Genomic DNA, 18,506 nt, shown 5'->3' with positions numbered 1-18,506 from the left:
TTTTTGTTGGACTCATTAAATGGATTAGATATTAGCTATTAAAAAGCTGGAAGGTGTAAAGCACTTTAAGATTATTTGCAATGTCATTTCTTGCTCTGATATATTTTTACAACTTTAAACAACTTCCTATAAAAAGCAAAAAATTTTTGCTCAAAAAAATGAAGGCAAGCACAAACAACCAAAACACTCAAATTTTACCTATCAGAAACAACCATGGTGAACACTTTGGAGCAGTCTTCCAGACCTTTTTATGTTTATAATAAAATTTCAAAAAGGAATCACATTGTATATGCTGTTTTGTAACTTTAAGAAACTTTTATAAACACATTTAATTGAGAAAAGACACTTAAACAACATGGCTACATGTATTACATTGTAATTCTTGTTGGACACTTAAACTTTTTATCCTTTTTGCTTTTAATTAGTGCTGCAATCCGGAAATGAAAATCTTTGGAGCTCAATCTTTGCCCATGCTTTCACGTCTTTGTGGTATTTTTCTCTTTTAACTTAGTCATTTGGATTTGCATTTCTCTATCTATCCCCTAATGCCTTCCCATTTCACCCCTAAGTCTTCGTACTGTAAGAGGAGAAGTCACACACATGGCATCCGAAGCCTACTCAGTTTTTAAAAGTTTATTTTTTTTTCTGGTCATAAAGGTAATGCACACTTACTGTAGAGTACTGGGAAATTCAGAAGCATAAAATAAAAATATATGAACACCTAGACAACTAATGATCGTATTTTGGCATAAATTTATTCTAGGTTTTTGTTGCCTTCAGAATGAGTACTGAAAACATGCTTGCTAATTTGGTAGGGAAAAAGGTCATCTTTTAATTTGCATTTCTTTGCTTATTCTTGTAGGTGAATAATATTTCAAATAGTACTTCCAATGTTTATAGGCAATGATTCATTTCAGGCGACACCCTCTCTCCCCAGCCTTCCTTGAGTTTTCCATACTAAACACACTAACTTGTAATGGGTGTTCACATTTTCATAGTATTTCAAATGAATGAATAATCCTAACATGCCATCCAATTTAGACAGTAAGCATCTGTGACACATAAAGGCACTCACTGCCGTTATTATTTAGATACATTTCTTACATGCACCATGTGATCCTCTTCAACCTCAGCAATTCTCTTATTCTGTCTCTGTCACCATACCTGACTCATCGTAGTAGGTGCTGAATAAATAAATGTGTGAGCTGAACTGAATAATTTAGTGTTAAAAGAGAAGCTCAAAAAAGTTAAACCCCGAGAGGTGTGACGAAGGCCGTGACAAGCACGAAGTACTTTGCACATTGGGAGGTCAGGAGAGACTAGTTTTGGTTAGGGTATCCGGGAGTGCCCCGCGGAGCTGGTAGGTGTGATCAGGATCTGGATAAGGACTGAGGGAAGGAGCGTGAGTTGTGGCTTGGCAGTGGAAGTAACCAGGTTGTGTCGTTATCAGATTTGAAGGGTCAAGGAAGTAGTCGGGTGAGTGAGTCCAGCAGAAGCAGAAAAAAAGTTGCTGCATCCTAAAGTATGAGGATTTGGATGTGTCCAGTCGTTATAATTGTAGCTTTCAAACGCTTCTGAAAAATACTGCTTTCAGTATGGCTCGGGGCGTCAGGGGAGAGGTGGGACACAGACTGCAGTCGCCTGCCGGTGGAAACGACGGAGAGGAGGAGGACGACAGAAACCCTCAAAGGGAGGAGACTCAGTAGCCAATACTGGGTAGGAGGAGTCCACGCGGAGGCGGGGCTGCGACGCTCACGGACCCGGCAAAAACCGTGAGGGGACGCGGCGAAGTCCCCAGCACCCACCGTACAGTCTGCCAGCGCAGACTCCCACCCCTGCACTTCCCGCCCGCCCGCGCCAGACTCCCCCGACGCCTATCGCCCCGCCCCTCGCCGCCTGCCCCGCCCCTCACCGTTCGCCCCGCCCCTCCCCACGCCTTTCGCCCCGCCCAGCGTCGCTGGGCTGAGGAGCCCCGGGGGCCCGACCTCTTCGGCCCTGCCCCGCGCCGCGTCCGGTCGGCGGCGGGGACGGAGGGCCTGGCTGTGGACTTGGCGAGAGGGTGGCTGCCTTTCCTCGGCTCACCCCCGGAGGAAGCAGCGGCGGGGTCCGCGAATGGCATGGCGGGGGCTCCGGACGGGCGCGGGCCGGGCCCCGCGGCGGGAGAGCGGCGGCCACACGGCGCGTGCCAAGCCTTCCCCGAGCGGCTGGCTCAGGGGGAGCCGCAGCGCGGCTTCCTCTCCAGCTTCTTCGCTAACGACCAGAGCTGCCAGCTCATGCTTCTGAAGACTCTGCAGACAAGTAGGAGCTGCTCCCGAGGCCGGGGTCGGCGGGTGACGCCGAGACTCGGCGGGCAGGGACGGGCCTGGGCGCCACTTTCGCGGGGGGCCCGGGTGTAGTGCCCCGTGCGGCACGGGCCAGGTTTAGCACCCGGGCGCAGGCAGAGAGGGGGCAGACTCGCCAGCCTGGGGCGCGGGGGGCGGTGGGTGGGCCTCGGTCTCCGGGCGGGAAGGGGCCCCTTTCAGCGCCACCCCTGGCTGCGCAGTGCCGGGGAGCGGGGCCAGGAGCCTGCCCCTTCCTGCCCCCCTCGCCGGTCTGGCAGACAGTCGGACGTCTGGCGCGAGGTGTGCGGCGGGAACGTTAGCGTCTCGGAGGAGCAGGGTGTCGAAGAGTCCACGCTGATGAAGACACACTTACTGTCGCAGTGGAAAACGACAATTTCACAAACCCGCTCTTCGTTGGAAGGGGGCCTTAGCCTTCATACATGGATGGGCTTCAGAGTGCAGAACCCCCGAAATGGCCTGTGGAATCGAGTGCGTTTGCATGAAGTGCAGTTTTTTGGATAGAGAGTTTTTAGCTTCATCCTATCCTCAAGAGGCCCAAACCTCCAAAGGGTCAAGAGCCACTGCTGTGGGTTCAGTAAGGGCACAACTACCTGCCCACCCATTTCTGTCTTCCCAGGGTTGTTGCACTAGAGATTTCTTGACTTTTTTACATCGACACAGACTTCCCAGACACATTTCAGACGCATTTAGAACTCAAAAGTGAAGCAAGGTTACTCTTTCATCGTTGGCCAGTCACAGTTCAAAAATCAACAACCCGGCCGTGGCCGGTTTAGCTTGGTGGGTTAGAGCATCCTCCTGGTAGGCCAAGATTGCGGGTTAGATCCCTGGTCAGGGCACCTACAAGAATCAACCAATGTGGGGAGAAAATGCAGACAACTGTAATTGAATAACAATAAAAATTAAAAAAGTAAGAACCAATGAATGCCTAAAGAAGTGAAACAACAAATCGATGTCTGTCTGTCACTCTTTCTCCCCCTTCCTCTCTCTAAAATCAATTAAAAACAAAACAAAACAACAACTCAACCACCCACAGATTTTCCGACTTTCTTGAGATTACCTGCATGTAGAGAATCAAGGGAGGTGGGAGGAAGAAGGGAAGTAGAGGGAATGATGGCATTGTATTTACAATGTGCATTGAATACCTCCTAGGTTTGGTGTGAGAAAAATACCGAGATGAGTAAAGATCGTCCCTGCCTTTAAGATGTTTCAGTGGCAAACAGTGGGAAGAACATGGGATGCACAGTTAGACATTCGTTCAAATTCTGCTCCCTCTCCCTGTTAGAGCGATTTACCTCTCAGATCCCCTCTATTCCTATCTGCAAAAAACAAAGGTGAGGGGGGAGAGGTTAGTTAAAAATACATCTTTCAGAGTTTTGAGGAATAGATTTTATGAATGTAAAGTGTCAGCATATCGGGAGCTGAGTAAAGGGTAGCCGTTCTTGCAGTAAGAGCCTAGCAGTGAAGGAAAAAGTTGAGATAGGATGTGAGGTGCTGAATATGAGTCCCAGGAGGAATTAACAGGCCTCAACCTTCCGGGGAGGACGACTGGGAAAACCGTGGTGTTGAAGCATCAGCCGGCAGCTTTGAAATTCTGCACCTGAGGCTGGGGTGACGGGAGAAACCACGCCTCATGGGAGACCTTTTCTTTTTCTTCAAAGCACATTGATTCTAAAATACTGCAGGTCCTTTTTGAAGTACAAAAACCACTGTGCTCCCTGCAATTTTTTTTTTTCCAGTAAGAGGAGGACTATAGATTTTTGAACCTATTTCAACTCTGTAAAAGTCCCCTAGTTGCTTGAGTAATAATGTACTTGATATGGTGCCAGACACCTGATATACACTAAATAATACTTATCATTAATAATAATTATTTTACTGTTAACACTTATGAGGAGACAGGTCAGTAAAGCAGTAACATAACCTAACTTTATCATCCTAGTTACTACTTTTCTTTTACTCCTGTTTTTGCTTTCAACACTAAAGTAACCTTGATTTCTATTTCTATTTTTTTGCTTATGCCTTATAATTTGTTGTGCATTTATACTCTCAGACGAGACACCTATGCGAAAAGTTATTAGAGGCATTTGGGTTCATTGTACCTTCCTCTCATTGTCATAGGCTCACAGACTTTTAGAAGTGGGAGGGCCCCAGGCCCGCCCTCCCCCCGCACCACGGGAAAACCACTGTGCCCAGAGCCTGTATAGACGGACCTCTTCTGGAACAGGTTATCTGTTCTTTGAGGCTACTGGTCATTGTATCAAAAACTCTAATTGTTGGGAAAATCCTTCCTCATACTGAGTTGAAATCTGCCTCATGTAACTTCTACCCTTTGGTCTTTGGTCTGCCCTCTTAAGAAATATTGACTGAATCTATTTCCACATGGTCATCCCTTCAAATACTTGAAGCTATTGTGAAGCTACTAGTTAAGTCTTTCTTTTTTCCAAATCTACAAATTCTTTCTTGCTACTTACTGAACGTAGTCCTGTACCATTCTAATTGCTCTGCCTCGTGGAAGAGCTTCAGTGGGCAGGTCCCGTGTAGAGTGTGGAACTCAGAATGGGACACTGTGTTACCAGTGTGGTCTGACCAGGGTAGACAGCATGGGGCTACTGACTGCCTTCCTCTAAATTGGGCACTGTGCTGCTGTTTGTTTCTATGGAGACGGCCCACGTTCCCTCAGTCTTTGATCATTTAAGTAAAAATGGTCTGTGAGAAACATACTTGGTATTGTCTAAGATGTTTGGTAGTAACCATCTAGGTGTTTGTATCAGTGTTTCATTTCATTAAAGACTTGCTTTCATGTTAATTTAAGCTTGTCTTTTCTTTTTAATCAATTTTAATACAGTATTACTTTATAAGATTTGTGAATTGCTTTTTGATAATATACTGCTATTTGGATGATTTAATTGGCCATTTTTTTTTCAATTAGCATTTGTAATTGAATCACTATCTTTTTTAGATCCATATGTCAAACTTCTACTTGATGCCATGAAACACTCAGGTTGGTAAGTAAATCTTTTTGAAGGCTGCTCTATATTCTGGCTGCTAAAAATAACGCCCCCAGAAGTGGAACTACTTATATTTCACTTCAGGCCACAAAGCCTTTCGCACGTGGTAGGTGGTAGTGATTGGCTGCTTCTCTGCAGACCAGCCTTATTCTTCTCAGACATCTGCTCTAACTCTGAGTCTCTGGCTCAACCTTTCACCTTGGTTGTTTAGTAAAGACAATACTGACAGTCTTTCTGAACGTAATTACTAAACTGGCTTTTCCACTCTGCCAGCCTCAGCATTGTCCTTAATGGAGAAGAAGCCTCAGCCTATTATGTAGGAACTGCCCAGCGGTTGTTTAGCTTTGAGGAGATTGGAGGAAGTGACTTCTGAGGTCCACTTACCATTCTGGCCCAACAGCAGGAACTCCATCATATTTCCACCATGGTTTTAATTAGTTGACCAAATGCTTTAATAGTTGACCAAATGCTTTATGCAATCATAGAGTTCATAGGATTTAAACTAGGATAGACTTTAGAGACAATTTTCTTATTTTACAGGTGAAAAAACTGAGTCCGGAAGGTTTTAAGTTGCTTTCCCAGTGTTTCTTCTGTGTTTGTGGTGGAGGGGGTTTGACGTGCGGGTCTCCTGAGCCGGGCTGCTTCCCTGTGTGCGCATGCACACCGCTTCTGTACGTTGTCTCTAATCCACTCTTGCCTTTTAGTGCTGTTAACAGAGAAAGACACTTTTCCTGTGAAGATTGTATTGGAAATGTCAGTGGAGGTTTTGATGCTTCAGTGTCTCAGGTAGGCTTTTTGCCAAGTTGTTTTCTTTCCTCCAGTTCTCCTAATGTCTGCTGAGGACCTTGTGCGTGCAGGGGATTCTGTTAGGTAGACTCTGCGTGGGATGGAAAACATGAATTAGTCATGGTTCTTGCCCTTAAGGAACTTCCGCCTTCACAGGGGAGATAAAAGATGAACACAGGTGGGCATGGGTGCCACAATGGGGCAGTGATGTGATTGACTGAGAGATGCCAACAGATTCAGCCAGAGGATAAAAAGCCTCTTCAGGGCAAGGAAGGCAAAGACTGTCCCCCAAACAGGGAAGCTCGAGCAAAGGTGGCATGCTGGGAAAGAACCAGGTATATTTGGGGAATGGCATGTTGTCTCATTTACTGGAGGACAGGAATGCGTGGGGAATAGGGGAAATAGGATTGGAAAGAAGGGTAAGCCATGTGGTGGGAGGCTTTGAATGCTAAGGTAGAGAGTTTCACTTTTACATGGTGTGAAGTGATATATACCTTTGAAAATTTTTGATTAGTGGAGTGAGATTTCTCATCTCTAAAATATGGGTAATGATTGTATATGTCTCATAGAATGGTTAGGAGAATTAAATGAGAGATTTGTAGAGTGCTTATCATAGTAAGCATAGTAGCATTCAGTACATGTTGTTATTAGTTTTACATCATTAGAGGGTTTTGAGAGAATCTCGGAGGTGGTAGATTATGTCATGTGATGAGGGTAGATGAAGGTGTTATAACTGTTTCTTTGAATATAACGGACATCTAACTGCACTTAATTGTTTCCTGATGGGGAATTTTGTATGTATTTTGGTTATTTATAGCTGTTTCACAGTAATCATGGGAAAAAGCAGTATAGCACAGGGGTGAGGGATCTGGGCTTTGGAGTCAGATAGACTTGAGTTCAAATCCTAGTTCCCCTGCTCATTAGCTGTGGGGCTTGGGCAAGTTTTTGCCTTATTCTCAGTTTCCTGTTTGTAAATTAGTAATCACAACACCTTCAGCTCTCAAAGTGGGTTTTGGTAAGTTCACTGCCCCTCTCCACCCGTGCCCCCACCCATGCCTCAACCTTGGAGTTAAATTGGACATGTTGAACCCTCATGTTACTTCTCAGCAGTTTTGAACACAGTGAGTACTCTCTTTTTGATTTTTTAAAATTAAAATTTGAATTGTGAAGTATCACTTTCATACAGAGGGTCAAAAATCTGTATGCACACTGTTGATCATAATAAAGAGTGAACACCTGGGCGCTGCCACCCAGATGTGAGAACGAGAGCATTGCCAGGGCTTGGAAGCCTTGTGCCCCTCTGGGACCACAGGACCTCTCCTTCCCTATTCTGACTTTTGTGACCGTCATTCTCTGCTTTCTGAATTACTTTACCATCTATGTATATAACCCAATAGTGTGTTATTTAGTTGCCTGCTCTTAAGGTTTATTCATGGAATACTTTGAGTTATAGGTAATAATTTGTAGTTTTACAAAATCATGTGGTATATAATATTCTGTAACATTTCTTTTGCTCAACGTTGAGATTCTTCCGTGTTATTGTGTATAGCTCTGGTTAAATTTGTTTCACTGTGGGTAGTATTCCATCGTGTGTCTGTACTGCAGTTTACCCTATCTAACATTGGTTCTTTCCACCTTCGTTATTGTGGACAACGCTGCTGTGAATATTTTTAAACTTTTCTCCTAGTGCACACGTGCAAAAGTTACTCCAAGGTATATGCCTGGGAGTGGAATTGCCGGGTCATATGTTACGCGTACATTCGACTTAGCAGGCAACGCCAACCACTTTCCTTCCCATGGTGTCTTCCCATAGCGATCTTCTGGTTGCTCTTTTGCTAACTCACTTTTCTCTGTCAGCTCTTAAATGTTGAATCCCCTTAGTCCTTGATGTTAGATCCTCTTTTTTTTTGCTCTGTAGTCTGCGAAGGGGAACTCATTTATTTTCCTAGCTCAGAGCTCTCTTTTGAACTCCACACCCATGCATCCCAGTGCTCACTTAATGCCCTCACTTGGGTGTCTTACAGGTACCTCAGACCTGACTGTCCAAGTCCAAATTGATGATTTTTACCATCCCTTACCCCACCCGACCTGGTCTTTTCGTTTTGCATATTTCAGTGAATGGTACTACTATCCATCCTACACAAACCAGAAATTAGGGATCATTCTTGATACCTCTGATTCCCTTCCCATATTCTACCCATAACTAAATCTTATCTAATTTACCTCCTAGAAACCATTTTGGCTCCCATTATCCTAGCTCAGTATCATTACCTCTTGTTCAGAATACTTCGTTAGCCTTCAGCTAGTCTCTCTGCATCCAGTTTTGGTTATCTTCTGCTTATTTTCCAACTACAATCAAAAGATAAAACCAAAATAAAATGAAAGCACCCCCCCCCCCCCCCGTTTCACTCCTGCCTTTCAGTGACTTCCCATTGCTCTCAGGGTAAGGACAAGGCAATCAGTTGTTTGGCCACTGCTGGCCTTACCAGTCTCATCTCATGCCTACCCCCTCAGGCTCCCCTCCAGGGCTTCAGCAATGGGGGCTTGCTTTCAGCTTCTCAAACACTGTTCCTTCAACCGTCCCCAGACCCTTTGCATAGGTTGTTCTCTCTGTCTGGTGTGCTCCCTTCCCACTCCTCAAATTTAACTCCCATTCATCCATCAAATCCCAGTTTAAACATTCCTTCTGCAGAGAAGCCTTTCTCAACCCTCTAGACCAGATCAGGCATTCTCATTGTAAGTACTTTTGACAGCCTGGGGTTTGCTTCATGGCGTCTGTCATTGCGTGTATTTAAGCATTTTGGTAAATATTGATTAATTTTTATCTCAGTAGATTATAAATATAGTAGCTCTCAATAAGTATTATTTGAGTAAGTGGATGTTGAATGGATATATGAAATATCTGGTATACTAATATACCCCAGTGCCGGCACATAGGAAGTACACACTAAATTGTAACTGTTATTATGAGGATCCCTCACGTCTTTATTATTCTTGAGAGGGTCCTGCTCAGTGGGCTGTTGGTTTCTTGCACTTCTTTCTGAAGGTCTTTCTGAGGACTTTTCCTGGCAATTCTAGCAGAGCGGGACAGTAGTGGTCATTTATTGTTGATTCATTGTTCATTCAAAAACTTGGTAAGAGGCATTTCACATATATTCTCATTTAATTCTCACAGTTCTCTGAGGTAGGTACAATAATTACCTCCTTTTTTATAGTTGAGGAAACTGAGGCACAGGGAGATTAAGAAACTTGTCCCAGGTCACCGAATTAGTGAGGAATGGGGCTAGAATTTGAATCTGCCTGCTTCGCTCCGAAGTCCATGCTCTAAATGCAGTGCCTTGGAGTTCAAGACACACTGATAGTCCAATGAGGACGGGACGTGAATTAGTGCCCTTAATCTAAGTGCTAGGATAGTCCAGAGAGAAGAGAAGGGGCAACTTAGTCACTGGGAAGGCTTACTGGAGCATGTAGTTGAGACCGGGCCTTGATGGATAGGTAGGTGTGGGGTCAGTGGAGGAAAGTGGGTAGAGGAAATACAAGCAGGTAAGTCCCTCTCATGTAAGAGAAAGGGTAGAATCCATGAAATGGGAGTAGATTTTAGATGTAACCAAACTTCCCTTATTTTGGTGCCTCCTAGATTGTTTTGTGCCAGAATAATATCCGCAATCAGGCCCATATGAACAGAGTGGTCACCCACGAACTCATTCATGCATTTGACCATTGTCGTGCTCACGTCGACTGGTTCACCAACGTCAGACACTTGGCCTGCTCGGAGGTGAGTTTTATTGTAGAAGATGCTGTTTTTTGTTTCTGTTCTTGCAGAACACTGTGCTTGAACAATTTATTCAAGTCTAAATTACTATTTAAATGTATTCTTTTTCTTACTGTCATAGTTCCATTTTAGTCCTGAATTTCTGTTTCTAATTATTGCATACAATTTTTGAGATACAAGAGATATTTTATCTATTTATCATTATTATTATTTATTAACCCATACTGAGGATATGTTTATTGATTTTAGAGAGAGAGGAAGGGAGAGAGAGGGGTGGGGGAGAGAAACATCGATGTGAGAGAGAAAGGTTGATCGGTTGTTTCCCATATGTACTCTTCCTGGGGATCGAACCCACGGCCTAGGTATCTGCCCTCACCAGGGGTTGAACTCACAACCTTTTGGTGTATAGGATGATGCTCCAACCAACTAAGCCACCCAGCCAGGGCAATAAGAGACATTTTAATTATTTTTTTAGAATTACATTAAATTTAATCTTTAAATCCTAATGACAGTGATGATTAACTTTAATTATAATAATAAACTGTTTCTTACAGAATAAATAATATAAAAAAATAAGGATAGTTAACTTTCGCTGAGGGCTGTGTGGCACTGTTCTGCTTGTGGATTTTTTTTAAGTGAACATATCCCCCAAGATTTGTCTTCATAATAAGATAAAGTATGAAGCTGAGAACTGGGTTACATGGCCCTTTCTCCTCCCAGTTCAAAATGCTTGCATCTCTTAATAGCCAGCATTCTCTTGCATGTGCAGTTGGGCTTAATGCATTCAAGCCTCAGCACAATCTTCTTTGTAGTTTTAGCCTTTTTATGGAAAATTGGCTTAGTCTGCCCACCATAGCCACTCTGCTTCCTGTCATAGTGCCGCTGTCCCTGCACATACAGAGAGCCCTTGCCTTCTCTACTGCTACTTTGTGGGATAGATGCTTGCCACACTTCTTACAGGAAGTCTGGTGGGTTTTAGGAATGTTCACCATGTTTGCGAGAGCACTGTTAGCACAGAAAGTGTTTGTGGATTCTTGTGTAATCTTCACAACAACCCTTGGAAGTGACTGCTGTTATCCTTATTTTATATCTGTGGAAAGTGAGGCATTTGTTTAGATTGAATAGGTCAGTAAGTGGGAGAGGCAGGAGTACAACCAGGTTCTTACCTGGTTTTCTGTACTGCCCTCTGTAGGTAAAGCTCCTTTTTCGCTCTAGCAGGGGTGTCCGACCAGTGGTCTGCAGGCTGCATGTGTCCCAGAATGGCTAACAATGTGGCCCAACACAAAATCATAAATTTACTTAAAACTTTTTTTTGCTCATCAGTTTTTGTTAGTGTTTGTATATTCAATGTGTGGCCCAACACAACTCTTCTTCTTCCAGTGTGGCCCAGAGATACCAAGAAGTTGGACACCCCCACAAACATTTAGTCTAAAAATACAACATAAAAAGATATTTGTTATTGAGCATTTTGGATTGCTCTTAAGAATATAAATATAAATATGCTCCTAGAAACTACTATAAAGGACACATGGACAAAATCAAGGGGGAGGGTTGAGGTGGGGGAGGGAGGTGGGTTCAGCTGGGGTGGGGTGGAGGGATGGGGAGAAAAGGCATACAACTGTAATTGAATAACAATAAAAATTAAAAAAAAATATGCTCCTAGAGAGACCTAATTATTTCGTACTTGCATTTCATTAGTCAAAGAGTGCAATGTGCTCAGAAGTTAAAGAAACTCATATAAATTTAAAGCTTATACTTTATAACTTAGATTATTTTCTCTTTCCCTTGAAATTAATAAGTGACCTCACTATGTGTAATTCTAATTCATATTATTTAGAGAGTAGACTGAATTCTGAGTTTTTAAACAGGTCTCTCTCTTGGGTGTTATGAGGTTTAATGCCTGTTAGCTAAAGTGTGTACGTGCCTTGAGCTCTTCAGAGGAATAAGGCCACGTTATTGTGAAGTAATACGAAGTGAGTCATTCTGTTTGCAGTGAATTAGTAAAAATGTGGTCAGGTTAGCTGTAGAATCTATGTGGGTGGTCCCAAGATTTTTTCATCTATTAAAGCTGCTTTTTACTTAAAAAATGTAGTAAATTAAAAAATCTGTCCTATTCAGGTTGTCAGGCACTCCCAGCCCAGTGCCTTTGGCACTGTCTGATGCAACTCATGGATATCTGCTCTCGTGGGAGGCAGTAGAGTTAAAAAAATTCTTTAAAAAAAAGTCTTATGGTTACTCTGATCTCAGAAGGACATACTAATTTTATAATCTTTTACATTAAAAAAATTGGTGGATATAAAATTATAGAGTGTGAGCACTTACTTTCCTTTCCCTTGCCTTCTGTCTTTGTGGTAGGTTCGGGCTGCTAACCTGAGTGGAGACTGCTCTCTTGTAAATGAAATATTCAGGTTGCACTTTGGACTAAAACAACACCATCAGGTAAAAACTTACATGCAATCACTTACCTTCAAGAGTGTTAAGAGTGGAAATAATGAATAAAGAAATGAGAAGTACATTTAGTATTTGAAATTTGAAAGAACTACTCATATGAAAAGAACAAATTATTTTTTATGTTTTTGTTATTTTTTAAATTATATTTTATTGATTATACTATTACAGTTGTCTCAATTTTTCCCCCTATCCCCTTCCACCCAGCACCCCCCAATCCCTCTGGCAGTCCCCACACCATTGTTCATGTCCATGGGTCAAGTGTATAAGTTCTTTGGCTACTTCATTTCCTATACTGTACTTTACATCCCCATGGCTATTCTGTAACTACCTATCTGTACTTCTTAATCCTCTCACTTCTTGACAGCACCCTCCCACCACACCCACCTCCCATCTGACAACCATCACAATGCTTTCTGTGTCCATGATGGTGTCTCTGTTCTTGTTTGCTTAGTTTGTCTTTTAGATTCAATTATTGATAGATATGTATTTTTGCCATTTTATTGTTCATAGTTTTGATCTTCCTTTTCTTAAATAAGTCCCTTTAACATTTTATGTAATAATGGTTTGGTGATAATGAACGAACTCCTTTAGTTTTTTCTTGTCTGGGAAGCTCTTTATGGGCCCTTCGATTCTAAATGACAGCTTCGCTGGGTACAGCTGTCATGGCTGTAGGTCCCTGATTTTCATGACTTTGAATATGTCTTGCCAATCCCTTCTAGCCTGCAGTTTCTTTTGAGAAATCAGCTGAGAGTCTTATGAGACCTCCCCTGTAGGTAACTAACTGCTTTTTTCTTGCGACTTTTAAGATTTTCTCTTTCTCTTTAACCTTTGGCATTTTAATTATGATGTGTCTAGGGGTGGGCCTCTTTGTGTCCATCTTGTTTGGGATTCTCTGTGCATCCTGGACTTGCATGTCTATTTCCTTCACCAAATTAGGGAAGTTTTCTTTCATTATTTTTTCAAGTAGATTTCCAATTTCTTGCTTTTTCTCTCCTCCTTCTGGCTCCCCTATGATGCAAATGTTGTAACACTTAAAGCTCTCCCACAGACTTCTCACACTATCCTTGTTTTTTTGGATTATTTTTCTTCTTGTTCTGATTGGTTGTTTTTTGGTTGCTTATGTTCCAAATCATTGATTTGATTCTTGGCTTCATCCACTCTACTGTTGTTTCCTTGTAAATTTGTTCTTTATTTCAATTAGTGTCTCCTTCATTTCTGACTGGGTATTTTTATGCTGTTGGTCCTCACTAAGTTCCTTGAGCATCCTTATAACCTGTGTTTTGAACTCTGGATCTGATAGATTGCTTATTTCCATTTCATTTAGCTCTTTTTCTTCAGTTGTGATCTGTTCTTTCACTTGGGCCGTGTTCCTTTGTTTCCTTGTTTTGGCAGCCTCCCTGTGTTTGCTTTTATGTATGAGGTAGAGCTGCTTTGACTCTGTCTTGGTAGTGTGGCCTAATGTAGTAGGTGTCCTGTAGGGTCCAGTGGCACAGCCTCTTCTATCATTCAAGCTGAGTACTTGAGGTGTGTCCTACATGTGGACTGAGTGCACCCTCCTCTTATAGTTGAGCCTTGGTTGCTGTTGTCAGGTCAATGGGAGGTATTTACCCAGGTCAGTCAGCTGCAAGGACTGGCTGTGACCACTTAGCACCAACCTCTGCCCTCCATGGAGGATCAGCTATGCAGGGACAGGGTGGTGGTGCTCCAACGTGGTCCGTAGCTGTCCACTGGGTGTATAGGTCCTGGGGTTTCCCCAGTGATGCAGGTCAAGGTCAGCCCCCATCTGTGTTTTGCCTAGCGTCACTCTGCCTGAGCTGTAGAGCAATTTGAGATGGCTGCTACTGTGCTGGGCTAGGAGATTCTCAGGTGAAGCCAAGCTGTGAACCTAGGCTGGCTGCTGCTAACACCATGCCTGGGGCCACTTAACAAGAGGTACAGGGGCAGTTGTTTGTTTGAAAGGATTCAGGAAGTTGTGCAGCCTGAGCCAAGACCAGCCATTCATATGGAAAAGCCACTGGTAACAGCTATAAGGTGGGTTGGAATGTCAGGGGTTCTCCAAGGTGGGGCAAACAGTGTTAGCCAGTTTGATGGAATCTCAGAAATGCATTGGACTTCCAGCTCTGTGGCTCTGTGCGGGGAGGGTTCAGAAAAGGGACAATGGCCTCTGCCTGCCTTTCTGTCTGGGAGAAAGCTGCCCCTCAGCTTTTGCCTTGATGCCAGACCCCTCAGTTCCTGTGTGCCACTGCTGCCTTTCAAGCTGCTACCCTGGTGCTGGAGCTCAGAGGGGGTGAATCTGAGTAAGACCATGTGTGGATTGTGTAAGAGGGATTGCTTGGGACCTTAGCTGTTTCTTCCACTGATTCAATCCCTGCTGGTTTTTGCAGCCAGAGTTATGGGGACTTAACCTTCCTGGCTCTGGAACCCTGAGCTGGGGGCCCTGGTTTGGGGTTGGGACTCCTCACTTCCAAGATTTCCCTCCTTAATTTTTATCCATCACACATGAATCTGAGACCAGCCTGTTCTGTGTCTCTTCTCCTCCCAGCTGTCTGGATGGATGTGGTTTCTTTATTTCTGTAGTTGTCAGATTTCCATTGAACTTGATTTTGATGATTCTGAGCGATGGTGGTTCTATAATTTAGTTGTAATTTTGATGTGGTTGTATGTGGAGGCGAGCCAGATAGAATTTAGTTCTGTTTTATAATTATGGGCAAGCTGTGTGACAGAGAGATTTTAATAGTGAAAAGAACTGTTATGATCTTGTTCTGGGATACTTTTGGTTGGGGGTAGATAAGGAATGGAAGTGAGACCACAGCCTGTCTTACTTTTACCCTAGCAGTCTGGGACTTGCATTTTAAAACTATCACAGTGTTCTCAAGACTAAAAAGTAATCCCTTTCCGAAGAGACTGCATTGCAGCACAGGTTGTGGCTGTGGATGTCATAGCAAAGTTTTGGGTTGGCACAGATGTGGTCACGATGAACTGAGTTGAGAGAGATTTTGTAAACAAAACTAAACAAAGCCAGTAACCAAAACCGAAAAGAAAACTATAGACAAGGTAATCCTGTTGGAAAGCTTTGCTATCACGTCTGACATCTGTCTGCCACAGATAGATAGCGGGGGCAGAGTATAGAACTGATGGACTGACAGTGAATGTGAGCAGTTCTGCCCACGGCGCCTAAGGAGCTCTGTGTCCACACTTAGGAGAAAGGCTGGTCAGAGATTTTCTAGGGGAAGAGCTTGCCGGGCCAATTTGTGAGGGTCATGGGCATCAGGATAGCAGTTTCAAGCAGACGCCGAAAGGGTAGGCTTGGAACAGCAACAGAAAGGCCCTTGTTCTCTGGAGAAGAGAGTAACTGAACTCTGGAGTGGAGGGTAGAAAGTCACAGTGAATTGCTAAGGGAAATTGTGAACTTAGTGAATGGGAGCTCGAGGAGAAGCCTGCTGCCTGGAGAGGGTGATGACTCAGGCAAGGCTGTTATGCATTCAGCCTGGGCTAAGTCAGCTCAGCGATGTGGCACCGAGGTGCTGTGTGCCCCGTGTCTTCCGTGCCCTTGAGTCCCTGCTGCTGTGGTGAATTCAGCTTGGGCTGCGTTTGAGTGGGCTGTATGCTCTGACTCTCAGCGGGAAGGGTAGCAGTAGGATGCACATTGGCACACCCCGAGAAGAGGATAATGTGGTTAAAACATGTGATCTAGGGTCCAGAGTCTTTGATAAAGTCTCTCTCTCTCTCTCTCTCTTTACCTTGGGTAGCAGTAGCAAAAAAACAAACAGAATGAGCAAAAGGATAGTGAACATGTGGAGGTAGTGGGAGCCTAACTGAAGGAGAAGAGTCTTCAGGAATGGAGTCTTGCTTTTGTACCAAGAGATATAAACATCAACCACAATAGCATTGTAAAATTGCACACTTTTAACAGGAATTTATTATATCTAGAAAGAAGTGAATCTGAATTGTGATCTATATATACTTGTGTCTCCTTATGGCTCCAGGAGACAAATTTTTACCAGCATTTATTTTCCGTGGAGGGCTGAGATTTCCTGTTTTTCGGGCAATTGCATTTGTGGCTGCATACCATTCTTCCTCTCCTTAGTCCTTCATCCCTAGGGGTTATTTTAAAATTAGTGCTTGGTGTAATTGAGTTTGAGAAGCACTGTTGTATATTCCACTCTCAGGGAGCATCTGCAGTTGGGCATGCTGACCAGGCTGAAGTGCGACTGGGAACACGCAGAGAAAATCAATGATCGACGGGATGCACAGCCATCAGAGCCACTTTGGTTGCTTTTCAGGACAACGTTCAATGCCATTCTTTTGAGTTGTAGTTTGGGCCTGTGGAGAAATACATTGAGTAAAAGCTGTCCAAGACTTGGAATGGCAGGACCTTAAGTTTCTTAAAATATGTAGAATACTGAGAAGTTCTAGTCAGTTACTACGTCACATTAGGTAAATTATTTTCTTAGGAAGAAAACTTTAACACCCATGCAAAGAACACTCAGAAACAAAAAGTTTGATTTTTTTCCCTGAAAAATGAAGATGTGTACATATGTGTGGTTTCCTATTGCCTGCAGGGAATAGTGCTTCTCTTGAAGGAAAAATTACCTAGCATCGGTCAACTGCTAAGGAAAAGAGTTGCATAAGTAAAGCATATTCTTTAAAAAAAATCTGTGATTTTTAAAAAGATTTTATTTATTTATTTTAGACAGAGGGGAAGGGAGGGAGAAAGAGAGACAGAGAAACATCGATGTGTGGTTGCCTCTTGCACGCCCCCTTCTGGGGACCTGACTTGACCTCCAACCCAGGCATGTGCCCTGACTACGAATTGAACTGGTGACCTTTGGTTCACAGGCAGGCACTGAATCCACTGAGCCATACCAGCCAAGGCTGCATATTTTAAATTTATTTAAATTTTATTAAAACTTCAACCAGAACCTTATTTATCCACTTTTCTATGATTTTGCAAATTGGTAGGTATTGTTTGGCAATCACTGCAAAGAACTTCAGAGAACGACATCTGCTGATATTATTGGAAAGGATGAGAAAATTGGAGGAGGTCTTATTTATATCTAAATAATTTTAGGTCGAGCTAAGTATGTTCCATAATTTAAGAGTTATGTTTCTTCTTTGGAATGACTGAATAAAATAATAGGAAACTGAGTTTTGATTATGGTTCAGACACTGTATGAAATGTTATTATTTCATGATTAAATTTTCATATAAAATTAAAGGCACATACTTTTTTTCCTCTTAGACTTGTGTGAGAGACAGAGCCATCCTTTCTATCCTGGCTGTTAGAAATATCAGCAAAGAAGTAGCTGAAAAGGCCGTTGACGAGGTTTTTGAATCTTGTTTCAATGACCATGAACCTTTTGGAAGGATCCCACATAACAAGACTTACGCAAAATATGCTCACAGAGACTTTCAAAACCGTGATCGATATTATTCAAATATATAAAGACAATGACATTTTATGTTACAGAGCTTCAATGATCATGGAGAAAATATGGTTCTTAAATGCACAAATGTATGAGACATGAACAATAAATTAAATACAGATAAAACGAAAGATGCTGATTCTAGCATATGATCAGAAAAGTGAAACTGCCTTAAACTCCAAGGCAAAAATTGTATAGCTTACCATTTGGTAAGTAAGGCAAATAAATTACATTTTTGTATTTTCTACGTTTACTTGTGTTTTTTATTATTGTGATTTTGGTTTTTATTACATATGATTTTTTTTAGATTTGATTAAGAAACCTGTGAAGCGGTACTGTTATATGATGTTGATAGGTGGCCACTGTTGGTATTTATTCATATTAAGTGTACAGAAAAATGTCCTGAAGTCTTTATAGGACATTTATTGTGACATTGTTATGATCAAAACATGTAAGGAATGACAGCTGGAAGTAATTCAGTCAATGATCAGTGCCTTCCCGCTCCCTGCTCTTCTTTCAAATGTATGTGGAGTCTACGTGGCTTAACTTTCTGGGGACGGTCTTGATTAGATTTTTCATTTCTTTTCTTTCCTTTTAAACATTTTTAGCAAAGGCCAGTGTATTAAATTTATAATGCAATTGAACTTAATTTTTATATATTTATAAGATTTTTCACATAATTGTTCTTAAATCTCTTGTTAAGACCTATTCTGAGTTTTGA

General features: G+C 42.6%; 1 protein-coding gene across 4 annotated transcripts; it reads left to right on the top strand.

The window, feature by feature from the left end:
- The first annotated feature begins 2,008 nt into the window (after positions 1 to 2,008).
- ATP23 (ATP23 metallopeptidase and ATP synthase assembly factor homolog) lies at positions 2,009 to 18,032 on the top strand. 4 transcript variants are annotated; one of them, XM_053921241.2, is made up of 6 exons: positions 2,009 to 2,298; positions 5,302 to 5,347; positions 6,055 to 6,136; positions 9,774 to 9,911; positions 12,264 to 12,347; positions 17,602 to 18,032. In XM_053921241.2, the coding sequence occupies exons 1-6, from the start codon at positions 2,118 to 2,120 to the stop codon at positions 17,803 to 17,805; spliced, it is 735 nt and encodes a 244-aa protein (XP_053777216.1). In that variant the 5' UTR covers positions 2,009 to 2,117; the 3' UTR covers positions 17,806 to 18,032. The 4 variants fall into 4 exon arrangements, with proteins under 4 accessions (XP_053777216.1, XP_053777213.1, XP_053777214.1 ...); XM_053921239.2 differs by lacking the exon at positions 2,009 to 2,298 and adding an exon at positions 2,493 to 2,810; XM_053921238.1 differs by lacking the exon at positions 12,264 to 12,347 and having other exon boundaries at positions 2,029 to 2,298.
- The last annotated feature ends 474 nt before the right edge of the window (positions 18,033 to 18,506 follow it).

This window comes from Desmodus rotundus, chromosome 3 (assembly GCF_022682495.2).
Source record: "Desmodus rotundus isolate HL8 chromosome 3, HLdesRot8A.1, whole genome shotgun sequence".
Classification (NCBI taxonomy): domain Eukaryota; kingdom Metazoa; phylum Chordata; class Mammalia; order Chiroptera; family Phyllostomidae; genus Desmodus; species Desmodus rotundus.
Note: the sequence above shows the minus strand (reverse complement) of the source record. Positions and strands in the feature narration are given on the sequence as shown.